This window comes from Podarcis filfolensis (assembly GCF_964270895.1).
Source record: "Podarcis filfolensis genome assembly, chromosome: 9".
Classification (NCBI taxonomy): Eukaryota; Metazoa; Chordata; class Lepidosauria; order Squamata; family Lacertidae; genus Podarcis; species Podarcis filfolensis.
Genome location: NC_139610.1, coordinates 38,333,865 through 38,357,225, shown reverse-complemented (window position 1 = coordinate 38,357,225; position 23,361 = coordinate 38,333,865). Strand labels below are relative to the sequence as shown.

Below are 23,361 nucleotides of genomic sequence, written 5' to 3'. Positions count from 1 at the left end.
GCTTTAAGATGTCTTCTGAATGTCAGGTAGTTGTTTATCGCTTTGACATCTGCTGGAAGGGCGTTCCACAGGGCGGGCGCCACTACCGAGAAGGCCCTCTGCCTGCTTCCCTGTAGCTTTGCTTCTCGCAATGAGGGAACCGCCAGAAGGCCCTCGGCGCTGGACCTCAGCGTCCGGGCAGAATGATGGGGGTGGAGACGCTCCTTCAGGTATACTGGACCGAGGCCGTTTAGGGCTTTAAAGGTCAGCACCAACACTTTGAATTGTGCTCGGAAATGTACTGGGAGCCAATGTAGGTCTTTCAAGACCGGTGTTACATGGTCTCAGCGGCCGCCCCCAGTCACCAGTCTAGCTGCCGCATTCTGGATTAGTTGTAGTTTCTGAGTCACCTTCAAAGGTAGCCCCACGTAGAGTGCATTGCAGTAGTCCAAGCGGGAGATAACCAGAGCATGCACCACTCTGGCGAGACAGTCTGCAGGCAGATAGGGTCTCAGCCTACGTACCAGATGGAGCTGGTAAACAGCTGCCCTGGACACAGATTTGACCTGTGCCTCCATGGACAGCTGTGAGTCCAAAATGACTCCCAGGCTGCGCACCTGGTCCAACTCTACAATTCTATGTTTCTAGCTGCTGTTAAAGTTTGTATCTAATATTGAGGGGAGTTAGGTGAACAGAGATTGAGAACTGGCAGAGTGGTGGCTTGGTGTGCCACTGAGATTATTCTTTCCTAAATAATTCAGAGTCATAATGACCTAATAGATGAGGTCAGCTAGTGATTCCTTGACCTATTCTAGGATTGTTTTAGTCCTGGTGGGAACACTTGGGCAATTAGATATACGCAAGTAGGACCCTGTGATAAAATGTTGCAGTGTTGAGTGCTTCTAGTTATGGCCCTCATCACTCCATTCAGCCCCCCCCCCCCAAGAGTCTCTGTATCAGCAGAGCATGCTGAGGTCATCATTTGCCTTTTGGGGGTTTATTTGAGATTTTTGTGGGGGATGCAATGTGGCATTTCATTATTATGCAGTGTATATATATATATATATATATATATATATAGCATATCTGTAAATATTGTTTCTTGTACGCCAGTGTAGGGAAAATAATTCTTTCAACTTCAACGTAAAATAGTCTTTCTTCTTTTCTACCAAGAACATTTTCCAAGCTATTAGAAAAGGAAAGTTCTTATTTCCTTAGTGTATTACAGTGGTACCTCGGGTACCATACGCTTCAGGTTACAGACTCCGCTAAGCCAGAAATAGTGCTTCAGGTTAAGAACTTTGCTTCAGGATGAGAACAGAAATCGTGCTCCAGCGGCACGGCAGCAGCAGGAGGCCCCATTAGCTAAAGTGGTGCTTCAGGTTAAGAACAGTTTCAGGTTAAGTACGGACCTCCGGAACGAATTACATAAGTACTTAACCCGAGGTACCACTGTACATCACTTTGAAAACTTTTTAGGTGATGAATTCTTGCTCATTTTTTATTTTTTTATTGGCAGACATACTAGTATCAAAATAGAGTCAAACTCATTTAGATATCTCACTGCTGACAGTTCTAAGAAGCAGCAGTGAATTGCTGACAGATCATCATTCTTTGCTGTAGCTGCTAGGAGAAGTGCATGCCAAACAGAAGGGCCATGTTGATCTTTGTTTGACTACTTCTTAAAATGCCTTACAAGGAAGGGATTTAGTTTTTAGATTCATATTGTTTCATTTCTCCCTATGGCTTGCCAATTTTTGTTCAGCCTGTATGAAATTCCAATGCCAAGATCATAGAATTGTAGAATTGGCACCCCCAAGGATCTTCTAGTCCAACCTCCTGCAATGCAGGAAATATATTAACAAAATGTTATATTTAACAAAATGAATTGAGGGTTAAGTTTTTGTTTGTGAAAATACCCAGCCACCAGAGTAATTATTTTAAGTTCTGTCAGAACTTTAGTCATTGTTGGATGGCTTTGGAATGCCACCGGAGGGTAGAAGAGACCTTTTCTATATGTAGAGGTAAAAGGTAGTATGCAACTAAGTTTTACTCAGAGTAGACCCATTGAAATGAATGGACCAGACATAAATGGTCTGAGTAAAACTTACCTGAAGGTTGAAGGAAATATGAGTGCATTTGGGTGCATATGATACAGTGCAAATGTGGTCAAGTAATATGGGATGAGACAGTGCTATAACTGCTCTACTGAAATAATATTGTGCCATATAATACCTATTTTTAGTCACTTGCAAGTTGAAAAAAATAAAATAGCCAACTTAAGCTTACCAGGTTGCATGGAGAAAACCCTCACTTTCTGCCAAGCAGTTGTGCAGTGACCATTTTCCCAATGATGTCTGTGCGAACAACCCCTCCTATCCACTATGAATTTGTACAGAAATGTTGCATTTACATATATGTGTCTGTGGTTACCTAAATTTCCTTGTGTGCCCTCAGCTGTATGACGAGGCCGTCTAGGGAGTCCTAGCCCATTCAAGAAATGATTTCCAGTTAACTTTCAGGGAAGTAGGAATGACTTTGTGGCAGTGGCTATATCTGATGCTGTCCCTACCCCCAACCTCTAACTGCACTCCTTGGTGCCCAAGGAGAGCCGAACCTGAGTTGTATTTGGTGTGCTTTAAACAAGCATGTTTTTGTATTTATACATCACTACAACAGTGATTGCTGTATATGAATATATGCCATCAAAATGCATATAAAAGCAACCACAAATAGCAGGTTTCCTTTGAACTTTCCTTTGTGGGAGCATTGGTTAATTTGTTTTTTTTTTTTTTTAAGGACTAGTATTTCCTTTTTTATTTTGGTGGTACTTGTGGGCAAAGATTAAATAAAATGAAGCAGCTGTGAAGGTGTTACAAATACAGTTTTGTCTCAATTATCAGCAAGCTTCCACATTTATTTTACTTAAGCTACTGTGGGCATTTCCTAAAGGTCTTGGAATCAGACTGATACAAAATATATGATACAGTTATAACTTGAAACTAATGAGAAACAAAAGAAACATTGAAACCAAGAAAAATTAAGCTGGACAAAGCCAAGTCTGGAAACATAAAGCAGCTGCTGCTGCTTCTCCAAATATGAACACTGCCCCAGATACATGAAGAAATTGGTGCAGAGGGTGCCAGCTGATTAGAGCCCTATCTTTGTTTTTGCTTGTTGCATGAAGAGCTATAGCCAGATAAAGTTAATCACTAGCTTGTGTAGGACTGCTGGTAATACTTTCCTTCATCTATATTTTGACAATACACTGTTGCAAACTTTCAGAGAGAGAGAGAAAGAGAGATTGGTAAAAAAACTGAAGAACTACCATTGATGGTTTAAAATAACTCTAAATATGGAATCTGCATAGCAGAATCTGGTTACAGAATTACAGGCCTACAAGGAGTCTGAAGGTCGTTTTAGTCTTTGTGTTAAATCACATTTATACCACAATTAAACTCCATTACAGATTAACTTTATCCTGATAACATGCCACAAGCCATGACCCGGAGCTAAAAAGTGCTTTGTTCTAAATTTCCCCATAGCCAACGGATTCACGAAATGTTTTATTAGGGCTGTCTATATAGTTCAATTGAGCAAACCTAGAAACATTTTGAAGGAAGGGGAAAGCAAAATCCTTAAGGGCATTGGCCGTCAAACCTGCATGCAAGAATATACCCAACTGTAAGGAGAATGCACCCATTTGTCTATTTTAAGGGTATTATTTGCACACATCTGCACATACACACCTGTGTTACAAAGCTATGGTTGAAGCTGTTGCAACTTTCAGAGGTTGCATGTGGTTTCATGGGGAAAATGGATTCTTCTCTTTCCTCTTGACAGAGATTCTTCAAGAGAGAATTGGGAGGTATACATATAATTTGAGCATATCCACCTAGATTCCAAAATGTATGACACTGGATTCACTACTTGCCATGAGTCACTGGGTTGCCAGCAATGGGCTTTGGGGACATTGGTTTCCCAGAGTCTGAGCTTATGAATGGAATGCCATTCCCATCTTTTATGAATCTGTGATTTCCGGGACTCTCCCAGGAGTTTTCAAGCAGCTGTAATTTTCTGCTGATATGTAGGCTGTTAGCCAACTTAAAAAAAGAAAAAAAATCTGGATGGTGCTTTTATTATTGACATTTGGTGGACACGGGTGGTGCTGTGGGTTAAACCACAGAGCCTAGGATTTGCAGATCAGAAGGTTGGCGCTTCGAATCCCCGTGACGGGGTGAGCTCCTGTTGCTCGGTCCCTGCTCCTGCCAGCCTCCCAATTCAAAAGCACGTCAAAGTGCAAGTAGATAAATAGGTACCGCTCCAGCGGGAAGGTAAACGGCTTAGTCATGCTGGCCATGTGACCCGGAAGCTGTACGCCTCCCTCAGCCAATAAAACGAGACGAGCGCCGCAACCCCAGAGTCGGTCACGACTGGACCTAAAGCTCAGGGGCCTTTATTTAACTGCAGAATAGGTGGACAGCATCAATTTGTAAGTGATTCTTCCAGCCTTATCTTGACAGTGACTGTGCACTGGTATCCTATCCGCATATTATATTATGCTCAACTAAATTTTATACAGTGAATAATAGATAGCTAGTTTTTTGACATACTGAAATCAAATGCTATCTGAAATGATATCATGGTATAGTTAGCTTGTGGAGTTAATAAGATGCTGAACATTAAATAAAAGATGCCTGAATAATCTTGCTGGACACACATTTACAAATGCATGTATTCATATGTGTTCAGAGGAGTTGGTCAAACTTCCATGAGAATAGAGTTGGCAGTGCAGATGGGCCTGCTGCCATGGAAACCTTTGGATGCCCCCCCCCCCGTTACTTGTTAAACATGAGTTATTCTTGCTGCTCATTCCTGTATCTGAGGACACATAGGAGTGAGGTAGGGGTAGAAAAACAATAGGCTTGCCATATGTCAGGAAAATTCCTGACGTGTCCTGGTTTTCAGGTGTAAAAATGGCGTCAGGGGAATTTAGTCAGGGAAAACCTGGATCTATGGTAGTGCTATGGAAAAAGCAGCAGAAACAGCTCCAAAAAGCTTTAAAACACCGTTGGGGGCAGGGGAGGTTTTCCCAAAAAAAGCTCAACGAAGTTTGTGGGTGTTAGGAATTGTACCTTTTGAAATATGTCAACCCTAAAATACAACAATTAAAATGCATATGTTTGACCTATGAAGTGTTGCATCATTTTATCCGTGGGCCTTTCTTCTAAGATAGGCTTGGATGTTGGTCACTTGAGGTGGTTTGTTTTTATATGAACTCAGAAGGAGCAAAGCTTATAGGGATACATTTTATGGCTTGTACATCTGTTTTCTCTGGATTACTGATACAGATTCATTTTGTCTAAATGCACACACTTTAGGTTTTTGGGTGGGCAACAAGCAACAGATGTGTATCGTCCTGGCACTTAAGGTACCTCAAGTAAAACAAAATATTTTTCATTAGAACCAAGTACCGTATTTTTCGTCCCATAGGACACACTGGCCCATAGGACGCACCTAGTTTTTTGGGGGGGGAAATAAAGGAAAAAAATGTTTCCTTTATTTCCCCCCCAAAAAAACCAGGTCGGGGAACAGCGGGATGGCGGCGCTGCGCCTCCCCACTGTCCCCCGAGCTTGTGGGGCTGCCCGATGTCTGCCCGAAGCGCGGGGTGCTCTGCTTCAGCGCGCCCCGCGCTCCGGGCAGCAGGCTGCTATTCGCAGCCAGGGAGCCCTGCAGGAACTCCCGCGGGCTCCCCAGGCTTGCTGATGATAGCTTCCCCTCTCGCTCTCCAAGCTTCAGCGAAAGCCTGCATTCGCCCCATAGGACGCACACAGATTTCCCCTTCAATTTTGGAGGGGAAAAAATGCATCCTATAGGGCGAAAAATACGGTACCTGGATGTTCACAGGTACTTGAAGTGGTTCCTCAAATTTGTATGCTCTTCTCGATGCTGTTGGACTCAAGTTCCCATCAGTCCCAAACAGCATAGCAGTGGTGAGGACTGATAGGCACTGTTGTCTGAAAGGATGAAAATGACTCAGTATTTCAAAATTCCAGGTCTGAGGGAAGGTTGTACGGGGGGGGGGCGGGGATAATTTGGCACCCTCCAGCCTGAAAATAGTCCCAACAATTTATGGAGGTTGCAAGGTTAGGAAATGCTGCTTCAGTGCTTGTGGGGTTTTCTGAAGACCATTTGGAGTGATATGCTTGGCTGTTTATGCTACCTTCTGAAATAATACTGACTGCTTTTACTAATCTCAGTAGTGATGCTTGCTATTTTTTCACATCTTAACTTACTTTTATTAAAAAAATGTAGTCTGGACAGATGAATGTATTTAATTTAGAAAAAGGTATTATTTGTTTGCTTAAAATTATTGACCACTGTTAAACTGATAAATGTGAGAAACCAGACTCTGCAATTTCTTCAGCTATATTGAACTCACTTGTACTGGTTCTTAAATTTGTGGTGTTCGCTGATAAATCAGTGCTTAGCAAAATGAAGTGGGCTGCTTCAAACATCATTCAGTATAGGGGGTTCCACTGAACAGAATATCCTTAAACAGCTCTGGGATTGCTAAAATACAAATGTATGCTGAAAACTTATATTTGCTGCTTATATTTCATAGTATTTTCTCTGTCCACTAGGCTGAAACAGAGGAGGATGTGGAAGATCATCCACAAGAGCAGAGGTAAGCAATGTTAAGATAAAAATAAACATCTTCCATCATACAACAATAAGCTATGTTTGCATTATTCCCTATAGTAATAGTGAAGTCGGTTGCTTTGAATAATTTAATTTATACTCGCTCTCTTAGTTGAGTGATGAAGATTAACAGCTTAACCTGTTGTTTTTGTCAGTGTTGTGGTTTTATGTTGTATGTTGCCCTGCAATATTTCTATGGAAATCTGGTTTATTTATCAATAGATCAATGAATGAGGCTTTAATAATAATAATTAAAAAATGCTTCTCATGCAGTATTCATTACCCATGCAATATAAGTTTAATTTTTTAAAATGTTGAAGTACCAGGGTCTCTTCAGATAAAAAAGTCTTTTTCCAGAGAATCCATACTAACAGAAATAAAATACAGAAGAGAGAGGGGGGGTGCCTTGTTGATGCTTTGTTTAATTAAAACTGAATTCAGGTTTTCTTATTAGTGCATATTCATTCTTACTGTCTAAGAGTATGATCAAGTTTCTTTTACCTTCTTATTGCCAGCAAATGATTAAAGCCTAGAGCAGATGGTAATTGCACTGCTCCTTGTTTTCCTGCCAAGGAAAAAACAGGATTTTTTCCCCCAGTGAAGGCTGTTTTGAGAAGCGTATTGCTTCATTTAGTTTTCTGAATGTAAAAATTGAAATCTACTTGGCATTGAAGAACTTGGCATTTTCAGGCCTTTTGGTAAGGTAAATGTGTCACCTGCTGCACCTGCATTCTCTCTCAACAGCTGTCCTGTTCAAGGGCATTCATACCATATCATGACTAGCATTAGCTAGTACATACGGTATATTTTTAATAACCTTGTGGCATTAACTAGTTGTATAAAAGCACTAATCCATTTGGATTACTACAGTGCGTTGTATGTGGTGCTGCCCTTGAAGATGGTTCAGGAACCTTAGGTAATACAAAGCACAGCAGCTAGATGGTTAACTTAGGCTCCAGAAACCTAGCCCATGTAACCAGTTTTAAACCCACACCAAGTTCCTTTATGGTCCATTTTGGAGCTTTACTCTGCTCCAAGTCATCTAGAGAGTGATATCAAAGACTGTCTTTCCTCATATAACCTGCATGAGTATTCAGATCTTCATTCGAGGTCCTCTCTGGGTGTGTCTCCTTTCAGATGTAAGGTGATAAGCAATAGGACCTTTTAGGGCAGACACCCCAAGTCTAAAATGCTCTCTCCAGGGAGGCTCACCTGGTTCTGGGCTTGGTGTCTTTTAACTCACTCTGGCCTTTCCTGGTATTGTAGTATAGAATGAGATCTTGGTATGGCTTCATCTTGCAAGCAAACCTATGGTTATTACCCACCTTGTGGAGTTAAAAAAACAACACAAAAAACTGATTATATAAACAATCTCTCACACTTTATTTTTCCTTAACAAAGTTGACAGTGTTGGTTTTTCTACCTGGAATTCTTTAGTACAGCTATTAATGATTATTAATGATTGGAGCAAAGACTGGCTTACCTTTGCAGTGAAAACAGAATGGCTTGGTGCACCCAGTTAAGAGCAAAGTCCAACATTCAACTAGTACTCTATAGAGTACATCTTCCATAATTTTGATGGCACTTTTTCTTTCAGTCTAAAAAAATTCTCAAACTATTAGACTTCAAGGATACTTTATAGAGCAGGTGTGGAGAACCTTAGACTCTCCAAATGTTGTTGAACTACAGCTCCCATAATCCCTGGCCACTGGCCATGTTTTCTGGGGCTGATAGGAGTTAGGAGATGCTTTGACCTCCCTCAATAGCTGCCTTCTCAACATGTGTTGTGTGCATGCGAGACATTTAAAAATGAGTGGTTTTTAAACTGGTTTGAAGTGAGCTGCTGCCTAATGCCTACACCAGACTTCACAGGTTAAAATTGGTCTCCGTTATTCTTTATTATCCCAGAAGATGCACTTTCACAATTTTAATAAGCTGATATGTATGTACGCGTACACTCCCCATTCCTCCTATTCAGTGATCTGTCTTCTGTTCATATATTCAATGAACTTGGATCATGGAATTGCTTTAGCAGGTGAAGAAAAGACCTGTTCTGTTTTGAGAAATCTAGCTCCTTTCACTTATTCGTGCGAACATTCCTTTAATATTCCAATAGCATGGAGAGAGAATCTAGAAGTTGGAATATATCTTCAACTGTTCTTAAGAATTTATTTTCCTATATTTGGATATAAGTAAGCACAGGCCAGATCCAACCAACTCCCAAAACTCCCCCTCCACCCCCGATTTCTATAAAGAACAGGTACAAATTAATGGGCAAAAGCTAAATGCATAACAATTTCTGAAAGTTGATAAAGTATCTGTTGTTGTTTAAAAAAAAAGCCCTACTAAGCTCTCAAAACATGATAATGATCTGCAATGTTGTATTCTTTAATTAACTCATTAGTCTAATTTTAGAAATAACCGGTGATGCACAGACAACTGACTTCCTGTGTGTATGTGTGTAGGCAAACCTCAGAATATCTCTATAAGGTCATTTAGTATGATGTGCAGATAAGATGATGATTCTATTACCTGTTTTCTTTATATCCAAAATCCAAATCCAAATGTCTGCTTTGGTTAGAACTGAATATATAAATGCCGTTGTCCAAGATGCCATCATGCTAGACATTTTTGAAGAAGTATTTCTCTTTGCAGCTTTGTAGGCTGGTCACCATAAATGTATCCTAATGGACTATTAAGTTTCCCATAACCAAAGGGAAGATTTAGCTCATGTGTCTCTCATTGGTCTTAGTCTTTACCGGGTAGTTGGTATTTTGTTTAGTGTAGGAAATGTAGCCATTTACTAGGTAAATGCTTTAATTGAATCTACTTTCTTTATCTAGCTGATAAAGAAACCATCTCAAACTAGGAGACATTGAATGTTCTACCTGCTCCTTCCTAAATTATGGGCGGGTCCTTTGGGGATAATGGAAGCTATGAGTTGAAGAGCATCATTAGAAATGGGGTGGTAATAAGTTCCAGCAGTACTGCAGATTGAAATACATATTCTGACTTCTTAGGTGGACCCTTGAGGCCAAGCTCCCACTGCTATGTTTTGATGCCAGTATCCAGTGGGAAGGCTGAAACTGAATACATTGTTTACATTATTCACATGTTAGTGGAGAAAGCAATTCCCTGCACCAGGTGAACCAGTTGAAATAATGTAATAACTGCCATAGTTGAAATAGGTCAGGCAGACTGCTTATATCTGATTATGCTAAACTTTTTCAGAGTCACTGCTTTTCTACTTATTAAACTCCAGACAATCAGCCTTTCTGCTTGTCCTCCAAGTGCATTTTACCATGTTAAAATGGTGTGCGACATGAAATTCATTAATAAATTAATTGACCTACATAAAATTTCTGTCATTGGACTATGTTAGGGAAACAAACTTATTTTTATTGTTAGATTTAAAATTGGAGGGGTTGTCTTTTCCAGGATGGTCTTTCACTTTACCAGTCTGCTCATTGAGAAGCTGACATGAGATTTGGTTTTTGTGCCAAAACAGGTTGTCCTTGTGCTCCACATGGGAATCTCAGCAAATTATACAAAAGGGTAGCAGCTGGGAGTTCAAGGAAACTATCAGGGGACATGCCTTAATGAATCTAGTATTTATGTGTCACTATTGGTAGTTCCATGTGGGCAAATTCCATTCTAGTTCTTAGTACTCCTGGGAAAATATACAGTAAGTCACAAAGTTGATTGCTCTGGATATAAGCAATTATATGAATCTATAGAGATATGTGATGTCTCTGTTGTTAATGGATAATTACTAGTTTTTTGGTAGGGGGGAGCTAGTATGGAAGCCAAGCAGAATAAGCATGATGTGGTTACTACTTTTTATTATTCTTATAAAACCATCTATTAACATTGTATATCATATATCAAGGTTCTCCAGCTGCATGAGAGCCAGGATTGTGGTGCTGTTTGTGCTGCTGGTATTTTTCACAGCACATTGCACAGTCTACAGTTTTATCTTTTGAGGTTGGAGGGCATGTCAAAAGATCTTTTACTTAAAAGGAAAACAAAAATATTGCATAGAAGAACATGAATGTGGAAAATAGCTTTGTGTTTGTTATTCCTGTATTGATTAAAAACAGCTTTCTTGGATGTCAGAGTTGTGACATTTGAAACATTTTGGTGAAATGCCTTCAGCTTGTTTACAATCCTAACATTTGAAGAGGGTTTTGTTTTCCAGGAGCCTTTAAACCAACATAATCATTCTTAATCTGACTATTCTTCAAATCATTTTAAAGTATGAAATATTTTATGGTCCTTGAGTTTATAAAAAATTTCCATTATGGGTTCAAGTTAACGGTCCTTGAGTTTCTAAAAGTTATTTGGAAAGTATAAGGTATTATGTACTTAGTATAAGGATCAGGAAACTGCTAGTGTATTTATGTTCTTCTGAGAGTTAATGTTTATTTGTTAATACAAATGAAAGGCAGTAACACGTATTTCTTGTACAGTACTGCACATGTCTATACCTTTATGTACTGCATGTCAAAGCTGCAATTCCAGTATTAAGCCTACTAAGCAGTAAACCTTATTGGACTCAGTGGGATTTACTACTGAGTTAATATGCACCCTGTTGCACAGTTAATATATATTTCAGTTAAGACTGCTCTGTGTCAGGATTGGGAGAGGGGGAGTGTTACAAAATAAACACAGAAGCGGCAGTAAAATCACAAGACATGCTATCTACATTATAAATCTAATCTAAAGTTCAGTTGTTTGTCTAGCATCAGTCTCCTTGACACTGAACCATCAGACATTTTGGGACTTGGAAAATGAGGTTATATGTGTTATGTGCTACTAAAAAAATGTTTCTATATAGGTTAGAGATCAGAATATGCAGAAAGAGAGATCTGGTTCTTTTAGGAGCTGGGATTGAGTCTGTTCAGGAGCAACTACGTTGCTGGACATCCATGCTGTTGGTAACTTTGATCACTATTCTTCATCCTCCCCCTGCTGTATCCGTAGGCCAACTTTGATGGGTGGGTGAGATTACCTGCCTGTCAGTCACCTGATGGTCTAATGTCATGCGGACAGTGCATGTCAGAGTTAAAAGATCATTGTAACTGCAGATCAGCTGGCCAGTGGTTACAGCAATCTCCATTACAGGTGCACTCCTTTGTAGATGCACTTCCAGCGACAATCAGCTGAATGGCAGTGAGAGTGCACTTTCAAGGGGGTTTCCTGTAACTGCTAATCAGCTCATTTGCAGTTACTGAGCACTTCTTCAGAGTCTTTTTGGAGCAATCACTTGAAACACAAACTCCTTCCTCTGTAGAAGGAGGAATGACCTGTTTAAAGATGTACCATTTTTTCCTACATATGTTGGGGAAGTGGTTTGTATTCAAAGTGCTGCCTGCAAATGGAACAGTTTTTTTCTCTGCAGAGAGAAAAGTGCTCCATTTGGAAGAAGTACTTCGAATCCAAACTGCTTTCTCCAGCACACTAAGCTGCTCCAGGCAATTAGATCCCAGTGGGATCTCATTATGATATTGTACACAATACAGCAGAGCACAATACAGTGGTACCTCGGGTTAAGAACTTAATTCGTTCTGGAGGTCCGTTCTTAACCTGAAACTGTTCTTAACCTGAAGCACCACTTTAGCTAACGGGGCCTCCCGCTGCCACCACACCGCCGGAACACAATTTCTGTTCTCATCCTGAAGCAAAGTTCTTAACCTGAGGTACTATTTCTGGGTTAGCGGAGTCTGTAACCTGAAGCGTCTGTAACCCGAGGTACCAATGTATAATAAAAACAAAACATTAAAACAGTGTTTGAGTGCACAGACAACAAGCAAAATGGATCTGTTTCAGGGGCTCATAACTGTATGGTCATCAATTGGAATGACCAGAGTGATTTATACTGGGTCAGGCAGATGGTCAAGCTCCAAAAGGTGGCTATCCTAGTTATGGTACAGGCATTTCTAGAGGAGCAACTCTGTATAATGAGAGCAATATTACCATGTTGTAGATAGTGATAATGGACAATTGTAGCTACTTAACTTTTGCCTTTTAGCATAAAAAACTTCCCAAACCAAGCCACTCCTCATTGTAGGCTTGGGGAAACTGTGGTCCTCTAGATGTTGTAACACTCCAGCTCACATCAGTCAGCAAGCCCAATGGCCAGGAGTCTAGGAACATCTGCAAGATCACAGGTTCTCATCTCTGCCCTGTTGACTACCTAGATCTCCTGTTCTGGCTAGACTGATGAGGTGTAGTAGCCTCTTCTTGCCATTAGCTCCTTGTGCCTGTTCACTGGTTCTGTAAGCTCTGCTCTGTTTAAACTATGACCCCCAAAGGGTAATCAAGCGCCTAAAATACAGATCCTCATGAACAGTAATTTCACCATCTCATAATTTCTGTTATACCAATAAGGGAATTCTCTTTCTCTGTACTGATGTGTTTAACCTATTCTAATGTACCACTTCTTGATATATTTATCAATATGCTATCCTGTTTGTGGTTTTTGTTCTTGTTTTGCTAAAGTAAATATGGCAATTCTATTACCTTTATATTTTAGTTCTTGAACCTTGTAAATAACAGTAAGCATCAGTTTTGTAGGTTGCATTAAAAATTTATCAAGGAGAGAAGGAAGCTGAAATTACTTCAAATTAATTATCTGGTGTGTGTTTTCCTCAAGATTATCCTAACAGCAGCTGGTGAAAATAGCATTTGAGGACAAAAGAAAGAACATAGTCTCTTAAGTTTTATAGCTAGTGACAGTTGCTTTGTCTGGGTATTCGTCAAAGGGCAGCCAAGTGTCAGAATAATCCTCGATTCCTATGTTGAACTGAAGTAATTTAATACATACCATTTTCCCATTGCTAATGCTTCTCTCAATTATTTTTCTGACTGTTATTTCTCTTTTGTGTGTATTTAATGGAGTTCCAATTTCAAATTAATCTTAAAAGACAAATATCTTGTTAATATTTTATGAAAGAAATGCAGGCAGACATAATTGCCACTTTTGCTGCAAGAGGCTGGAACAAGAAAGTGGAGCTTAATATAATTGTGAGAAGTGTAAGAGGTTTAAAATCAGAATGTTTTGCTGGCTAGGTTTGAAAGTAACGCTAAACGATCATTTAGTGTAAAGTGATCAAGCCACAGGCCGTACCTGCAAGGAAGAGATGAGATGTTTTATCTTTCTTTTTTCAACTAAGCACAGTTTGTTCCTATGCCTGAATCTGGACAAGCTGTGTTAATGACAGGAATAGCCATTGAGACTATTCTCAATAGTGGGTATTAGACTACATCTTCCATGTTGCTTGACCATTGGATATGCTGGCTGGGGTTGATGGGAGTTGATGTCAAACATCTGGATAATGCACATCAGCTACCCCGGGTTGGGAAACAGGCCAATATTAGAAACCACTTGGCTTGTTTCCCTTGAGTTGAGACTAAACACAATTTGTATGGGTTTGGACATAACAAACACAGCTGATATTGCAGCTCTTGTAAGGAGAGGGAGACTAAAGCATAGCTTGTTATTATGCCTAAATCCAAGAATTGTGGTGGACAAGTTCTCAGTTTTGAAAAAAAAAAAGGAGTATGAAAAACCAGAAATTAAATGTTTTAACTAGAAGCAGGGATATATCTGAGAAAGATGCTGGATATAATCTTAACTGGGAAATGATGCTTCAGAGATGAAATAACTAAAGCGAAATGAAAGAAAACAGACTCGGAGATCTAGTCAGATAAATACAGTTGGCAACGCAAATGTTCTGAACCATCTGTTGTGCTTGAGAGGACAAATCGTAAATTTACTGAATGAGGTTTCATTTTCCCTGTGGTTTCTCAGTTGAGTAGACCTAGCCAACACTTATATTTTAGAGGTGAAGTGTTATCTAAACTTGGGTGTAGCAATGCTTTTTTGTTTTTAAAAAAGCCTTTGCAACGACATGGAAAATGTGCTGCCTTCTGAGGGGTTAGTTTGTGTTGAAAGACTCTTCCACAATATCTTGCTGCTTGTCATTTTCAAAGCCTTGTTCACGGCAAGTAGCAACAGAATGCCAGGAGCTGAAGGGGCTCTTCTACTTGACCAGCTCCTTGACCCATGACTTACATGCTTTGTTGTGGCTGTTAACTGCTTTTCTTCAGTGCCAATTTGATTTCTGTTGCAATGTTTCCACTTTGAGTCTCTTGTCCCATCCCCCATCCTGTCACTCCCCTCCTCCTCCCATTGTAAATAAGTCCTGCTAGCCAGTACGATTACTGGTAGTAATCGTCCACTTTTTACAGCACTGGTGAATTTCTAAGATTGCGGTCTTTCTAAGTGCAGCTCAGATTGTCTGGTTTTTATACCCTGTTTTAAAGATAACATGTTTGGGAGTGTGTGTGTGTGTATTTGTCTTTTAAAGAGGTATACTCTTGCACGGCTGATTTATACTGCTCTTCTCCCTCCTTTTTAAAAATATAACTTAGCAGTATCAATTAGAATTCTAGTTAAAAAGGTTGAGATTACTACTTGGCTTCATCCCAAAGTCCTAAAAGAAGGTACTGTACATTTTAAGGATAACTTAGGGTGTTATGTTCCATACTGCCTTTAAACACAGGCTGTTTACAAGGAGAGTCATAGTGTCAACATCTGGATGTCATGGCAGAACGTTCAGTGTGACATGAATAAGCCAAGGTGAACTTCAAGCCCTCTCCTTTTCAGCATGACCACAAAGATGAGTTTGGAACCATTTTATTACTGCTCAGTTAATGACCGATAATGTCTTTGGCTGCAGACATTGGGTTGCTAAAGGGTTCACTGGATAGCATTGAACAAATTACTTATTACATAACCTTTCCTATTTTATGTGGGATAATATCCACATACCCTGAATTCCTTGACGGGTGAGCAAAATACAAGTGTGACAAAAACAAATTAAGAAGTGGACACAACTGCAAAGCAAAAACATGAAAATTTGAAGGAATATCTGATTTCCAATGCATCCTTAAGAAAGTTGCAAGTTTTAAGAATGCTATTATCATGTGTTCCCATCTGGCGGTGCAGATTACAAATATGAGAGCTGCTACTGGTTTTGAGTTCCCTCTGACAATATAGCTTCCAAAGAATATACTAGAGCTCTGACATGCAAAATCACCTGTGGTCAGATCCACCTCTTAAACTGTAGCTCTGACCATGAGTAAGATGTGTGTCACAGTAGTTCTTCGGACAGTTACACACGAACAGCAAATGAAGAGGTAAAACTGTTCTACCTTCAGACTGCAGATGGAGCAACTGCATTTCTTTGGTGTTGTGTGGATAGAGCAATGGACCCAGTGAGATTTATGTTAAGATCTTTATTTAAGTAATGAAGCTCACTTGAGTGACTTTGGCCCAATCACTCTCAGTCTACCCAATTTCATAATGGCCTGGTTGGAACATAATGTAAAGACATGGTTGGTTTAGCCAAGTTGTGGTTTGTTTAAATGTCCGAACCCACCATGGTTTGTTTTCTGGAAGCAAACTATGCGTTTTTTTTGCTGGCTTGCCAATCATCGCTTGTTTTAACTGTGAACCCAACAGCTATTTTCATGGGCGTAGCCAGGATTTTTGTTGGTGGGCGGGGGGTAAACCTCAGTTTGCTATTTATTGATTGGGGGGCAGCTGCCCCTCCCTGTCCCCCCAGGCTATGCCCATGGCTATTTTACTATAGTTTATTGATTTGGGGAGAGGGGGCTAGCCTGCCTCAGATTCTCACCAGGCTACAGAGGCAAGAACAGCTGGAAAAAGTTGAAAATAAAGGAGAAGATTGGAAGTGAGGTAACAGAATTCCAGCCTTTCTTTTCCCCATAATGTGGTAATTAGCATTCCCTGTGTATGGTTTTTTTCATGGTAGATTGGTCACGAATATGCCCCCACCACACTAAAATCCGCATCTGTACTCCTATACCTGAGAAGCAGTTTACAGTTGCTGTTTCTGTGTAGATTAGGCCATAATGAAGTTGTTTGTGATGATATTAGGTTCTCTCTTCCTGTGGATAATAGATGATATTCAGTGTTAGTCATTGACTATTACCATTGAAATCAATTAGTCGACTAATTTCAATGCGTCTACTCTTGAGCATAACTTACTTGGATATCACCCAGTAACATTAGAAGCAACTGCATAGCATTCAACTCTCCCTGTAGCTAGTTTTCTTAGGGCATGCCCTTTGTGTTTAGATCTATCAGATGCTACCTGTAAGTTGTTGTGCACTGTTATAGGTCACCCCAATCTCTGCTGAGTGGCAGCAAATTCCAGGGGTCTTGGCACTTAACCAGGGTTTGTGTTCTTTTGGAATGAGGCACAGCAGACACTGTCGTGTCTTTAAGAAATATGGTTTATTTACACATATTTACAGCTGAGTTTTCAGTGTAGGGGGTGCAGAACATTACACCCCATTAGTGTCTCTTGTTGCTCCCCTCATAGCTTCAGCAAGCTTGCGGCCAGAGCAAAGCCAGTCATGCTCCCCAGTTTTTCAGTGCAGCCTCTCCCAGCCTGTATGCATGGAGTTCTGGCCCCTTCCTCATTCTTCCCCAAAATCCTCCAAATGCAACTCAGGCTGTGTGTAAAAAGGACATTCTTTTTTCCTGTGGTGACATCACACCTCCCGTAACCCTAGCAATTTCTCCCTCCCAACTCTGCTATTGTCTCTTGCTTACACACAGCTGGGGGAGGAACTCCCCCCCACCTTGACTGACACTGAAGGCCGATATCTTTTGTCAAGGCAATGGCCCTTCCCTCACCTGTCTTTGTTCTTTGATGGCACCTCTGTCAACTGTCTCCTTAAGCAGAAGAACTGGCTCAGCCTGTATTTTTACACTGTGCCTGGCATCTTCCCTTAGTGCTCCAAATATTAGCTAAAGTCTACAATTTACTAAATTAAAAATTTAGGGGGAACCCCATAAAAAAACCCCATAATGGTATCCATCAGAAATTGAATATCTGGTCTAGCAGTGGGGGGAAAGATGCTCTGTCGTGACATTTTGATAATCAGTCCCTCTATATCCAACGTTCATGTTGTAAGTGCCATTGATTATGTAGCCAAAACAGTACCACCTGTGCAAATGGAAAGCCCCAAGGCTTGTACAAGTAGAGGGGGGGAAAACCTACGGGGGATTTGTTGTTGTTGAGATATTTCACACAAGATGAAAAAGACACTTTCATATTTAGCATGAGGGTTCATAGTCGTTTTTAGGTTTTTCAAGCTTGGTTTAATACTACAGAATTTTATATTGTTTACTGTCTTGGATGAATTTGCTGTGTGGGGTGATTGCCCAAGATGTTGAAATGTGGGCACATAAAGTAATAGTGCACAGGTCCCAGAAGTTGAGTAAGAGTGTGCTGATTTCTACATCGACACTGACATCTGTCCTAACAGCAGTTCTGTCACTTGTTTAGCCAATAGGTGTTCTTTTTAGTTTAGTGCATTTTTATAACTTTAGCAGTAGGATTTTGAATACCAAACAATTTCACCTATTCTTTGAGTAGATTATAAGAATGCTAGAGGAATGTTTTTGACTTGCTTTTAGCAGTAAGTTGTGCTACTCATGTTGTCTTTATCTTACCACTAAGCAGAGTACTGATAAAGAAACATGCATTGCAAACAACTTCAGTAGGAGCACAAAAAAAATTCTGTCTTTCATCTCCATTTCATAGTATAAAAATGGTTGGCCTTTTCTACCCTGTGCTTAAGGGAAAAAACCAGCTATACCATAGAAACCATTAGAATTTCATTTGGTAGGATATGCAAAGTGGCAATATAGATTTATAAAGTTGCAGGTAAAATATGAGTTTGTAGTGGCAAAAACAAAGGCTGCAGTTCAAAACAGTTTTAAAAAAGCAAGAAAAGTGTGGCACCTTCCAAAATAACAAATTTATTGTGGCATGTGGACCAGAGCCTACTTTATAATATGGCTGAAATGCCATTTTCTGTTGGTAGGCATAATACACATGGAAATGAAATGTAAAAAAAGAAATGTGATAATTATGTTAAAGCTGAAATAGATGCAAAATTAGCACAGTGACTACTGCACAGTAGCATGAAATGCTACCTCAAACACCTCAGCATTGCTTGGGTTAATTAACACCTGTAACAGTGTTTGTATTAGGATGTTTGTGTTACTATGGGAGCTCCTGTAGAAGAGTTTTGCTTCAGGGTAACAACTTACAAAGAATATGTCCAGAACTGTCTCTCCATTGAAATTAATTGTGAAGCTCTGTGTGCACGCTCAAGCCCCCCACCCCCACCCCAGATAGTGATTAATATATGACACGCATACGCGGAGTTGCAAAATGCCACTGGATCAGGTCAATAATGATTTGACAAGCAGCTCTCTTGGAGGTAGTGTTGCATGCCATTTGCTCTGCTAAATCGCTGTGTAAATACACTTAATCTGTTCCACGGTCACCTGACTTAATGAACAGCTAAGATATGCCCAATAAGATAAATAGTCACTTTTGTAGTGTGGCAGTTTGGTTACTAATAAGAAAAACAGGTCCTTTGTATTTGTATAGCTCTTCACACATGCTGTCTTGATAGTCCTTAAAACAACTCTGTAAGGTACCCACCAGTTTTGCTGCTTTTGAGGCAGGCCATGTCACCACCACTTGCTACAGCCACTGACAAGTTCCGTGAGACTTCATCCAGCCCAGTGACACAGTATCATGAGGCTTGGTCAGCTGAGTCTTCTGGGAGACATGTATAAGGCTTCTTTCCCCTGTTGCCTGACCTTAGTCATGGCTGTACTCTTTAAGTGTGGCAGGAGGTCCACTTCAATCTGAAGAGTAATTAAGCCACCTGAGGTGTTTCATGGCCCAGTCAGTAGAGTTCTGGCCTGGCCATGGAGCACCCACCAGGTAGCTGGTGGCAAAGGCTTCAGTGGTGTGGGAGTCACCCAGCCAGTCCATAGTGATGTACTCTTTCTGCTGTGATTAAGTTGATGACGATGATTCATTTCGTTTCTATACCGCTTTATATTTTTAAGGAAATAAAACACCTCAAAGTGATTTACAAACCTGCATTAAAACATCAAATAAAACAATCCAGAACAAAACATTACTGAAGAAAGTCAAATATAATGTATACATTCAAAGCAACGGAATGAACAGGAAACTAAAATATTATCTTAAAAGATTCCAAAATAAAACATTGCAAAGGAGATCAACTACAGATTGCGCATGTAATGTTAACACATTTTTTAAATCTTAAACATTTCAAGAGAAAACATTACTAAAGGAAGTCAAATGTAAAATGCACATTTAAAACAGCATACTTAGCAAGACAATACAATATTATCTTAAGCATAGGACATTGCTGCTGTTGCTGCTGCTGCTGCTACCAATCCTGCCTAGGGTGGTTCATGGCAGGTGGCAGCTGCGGAAGCTCAGACTCAGTGACCTGGATCTGTACTAAGAGGCAGCCAAGATGATCTCTGGTTTCTTCAGCAGCTTCAGCTTTTGTAGTTGGGAGTCAGGACCCCACCCTGCCAGGCCTGATGGAAAAATGCAAGGCAAGGGAGCAGGTCTTCCAGGTCTCAAAGCCAATATGAATGGCTCAGTCTGGTTTATAATAGGGCCAGGCTGCATTCCGGATGGGATCCTGAGAATGAGAGTCTAAGGCCACCCAGTGTTCTGTTCATGGCTGACTTGATATCTATAACATTGACTCCCATCCCCTACACAAATATCATACTCTCAACCGCATGTATCACTCTTATTTCCTGTTTTTTAAAAAAGATTCATGCTGAAGACTCTTGAGATCATTACGCTGCTCCTGAATGTAACATTTTATATTGTTGCTTTTATTCTGTACAAATTAGTTGTGATTGAATTTTTACTCTTGCATGACATGCAAAATCGCATGCTGTTTTCTGACGGAGCTGAGATATGTCAAATGAAATGTATAAACCATATGGGAATTTGCAAGTTCACAAGACTTGGCTTTACATTTTTCAGGCTTTGTTTAGCTTCCCATTTGGCTGTTTTCCCTTTTTAGGATGGAATTGGGGGAAGGGAAGCAATTTACTTCTTCATGCTAGTATATATCACATGCACTGGAAAGCATTGCATATCCTTCAGGGTCTATCAGGTCATAGCTGTATCCTACTATTTCCTGAATCTGTATTATTTCACTTATGAAGAAAATGGAAGGATCCAAAATATGGTTTTAATTGACAACCAACAGGAGAGTTTATAGTGACATGTTATTATCAGAATGTGGATACTGTATTAATAATTAAACTGATCTAGCTGACTTTGCATTTCCAGATATCTTAGGCTATGTGTAATATTTCATGGCCTAGTTTAAACTGGTTCTGAAAAGATTGAAATAGGGATAGGATCAGTAGATACATGCACACAAAAACAGGTAGCTGGATGTAATGACATTTTAAACAAGTGTGTTAACTTCCTATTACTTTGAAACTACCTTGCATTTCCTTTCAGCTTCCCAATTTCTGTTGAGAAATGAGGTAACTACTTCTGGTTGGATGTAATAGCCTTTTTATCAAGTGTGTTAACTTCCTATTACCTTGCCACTACATTGCACTTCTTTCTGTATCCCAGTTTCTGTTGGGAGATGAGATTCTAAGTTCACACCACACTGCTGTAATAAACACATATACAAGAAGGTGAAATATTAGAGTTCTGGCTTGAAAATATTTAAGCACAATGAGCCTTAAACCCTAATTAATCTAAACCCAACAACATGCTATGATGCTAACACAATGTATTTTTAACTCTTCTGTTACTTTCCTATGGCTTTGTATTCATTTCACTACTAGTATGATAGTAACTAGGGAAATATTTTCATGGGCACCTACTTTTTGGCTCTTTTTCACTATGCCTATAGTGCTTAAAAGTACAAACAAGGAGTGCTTCCACATTAGCCCTTTATTCATTATTAGGTCACTTGGGTTTTTTTTGTGAACAATCCAGGTGACATTCTCCTGAAACAGTTCATTTCCTATCCTGACCCATTCATGTTCTGCTTATTCCATCCTTCCTTTTTTTGTGTTTGTCTATTACATTTAAAATGCAATTCCGTGCCAGCGTCTTCATCACCATCTCTCTCTACTCTTCAATGAGTAAAACTGATAAAGTGTCTGTAGGTTTGGGGACTCTTGTCAGTTATCTCACATGCCCTGTCCATCTTGTTTTTTAAAACACATTTCTATTTGCACCACTGCTGACGGGCGTAAGTGCATAATATGGTTTTATTCATAAGCATCTTCCGCAGAGCAGCAGCAGCAGTGTTGCAGATAGTGAGAAAGTGGTGGCCAGATCTTGTGAGAGAAGGCAAAAGAGCTGCTTGATCCCTTCCCCCTCAGCCCTGCAGCACTCTCAGCTGCCTGCTGCCAGAGCAGTGTGTCTGCAAGTTCCTTTTGTCTGCCTGCTTGTCACCTTATGCTGCCAAGGGGAGAGAGTCTGAGAAGGAGGGATGGGCATGGCAATAAAGCATACCTAGAGCCAGGAGGGTGGAGGAAACTTGGGCAGCTGCTGTTCTGTTGTGGGAGTGGCAACTCAGCAGGCAAGTGTGTCCAGAACAGGAATGGTACTTCCTTCTATAGACGCTGGCCATTTTGCTCAGTTGCATTACAGGGGAGCTCTTTCCCTCCTGCTGCATCTCAGAAAATCAACCCACCCCCCTCTGACATCCTTCTAGTGCCCCCACCCATTTAGATGGTCCCCCTCACTTGACTCCGGCCCTCATGCGGCTTATTTCCAACTTCCAGATGATGAGAAAGTTCTAGCACAGGGCTAGCACTTAATACTGGTGCTGGAGAAGACTCTTGAGAGTCCCATGGACTGCAAGAAGATCAAACCTATTCATTCTTAAGGAAATCAGCCCTGAGCGCTCACTGGAAGGACAGATCCTGAAGCTGAGGCTCCAATACTTTGGCCACCTCACGAGAAGAGAAGGCTCCCTGGAAAGACCCTGATGTTGGGAAAGATTGAGGGCACAAGGAGAAGGGGACGACAGAGGACGAGATGGTTGGATAGTGTTCTCGAAGCTATCAGCATGAGTTTGACCAAACTGCGGGAGGCAGTGGAAGACAGGAGTGCGTGGCGTGCTCTGGTCCATGGGGTCACGAAGAGTCGGACACGACTAAACAACAACACCAACAAGCACTTAATACACAGCGTTAACAAAAGCTTTGGCATCCCCGCCCCCCAGAAGCACCCTGTTTGATATTAGACTACATTGTGCCTATGCACAATGGCTAATCAGAGTTAAGCAAGACTAGTCTTCCAACTGACATGTACATATTGGAACAGAGGTCTGCATGCACAAATTGGAGGCTAACACATATTTGGTTATAAAATCTAACATCAGGGCAAGGCAGTATAAATTGCATGGATTGAGATCACAGGAACTTGGGTCTACACATGTAAGTCTCTGTTAAAACATGACATCTACCACACAAATTGTTCTGGAGGTTGCAGAATGCGGGTAAGCTCGTTAGATCCTGTTCTCTTACTACATGTTGGCACTATGAGAGGCTATGCTAAACACTATGTTGTTTAGATTTCATTATCACCTAATGTTCATAAATGTATGTCAAGTATATTAGGTGCTATATGCAGATAAAAGTAAATGAGCATGTGCCCTTAGACTCACAAAACCTGCCCATTATTCAATACTCAAGACGCTCCCCTCCCTAAGTACAGTTGAAATTGCCAGATCTTATG

At 40.4% G+C, this 23,361-nt stretch overlaps 1 protein-coding gene across 16 annotated transcripts in view; it reads left to right on the top strand.

The window, feature by feature from the left end:
- The window catches only part of TMEM131L (transmembrane 131 like), a 71,044-nt gene that overhangs the window by 5,013 nt on the left and 42,670 nt on the right, over positions 1–23,361 (top strand). For all 16 annotated transcript variants that reach the window (XM_083631001.1, XM_083631000.1, XM_083630999.1 and 13 more), the window contains exon 3: positions 6,625–6,668. In XM_083631001.1, coding sequence (XP_083487127.1) covers positions 6,625–6,668 — 44 coding nt within the window. The remainder of the gene's footprint in view (positions 1–6,624; positions 6,669–23,361) is intronic.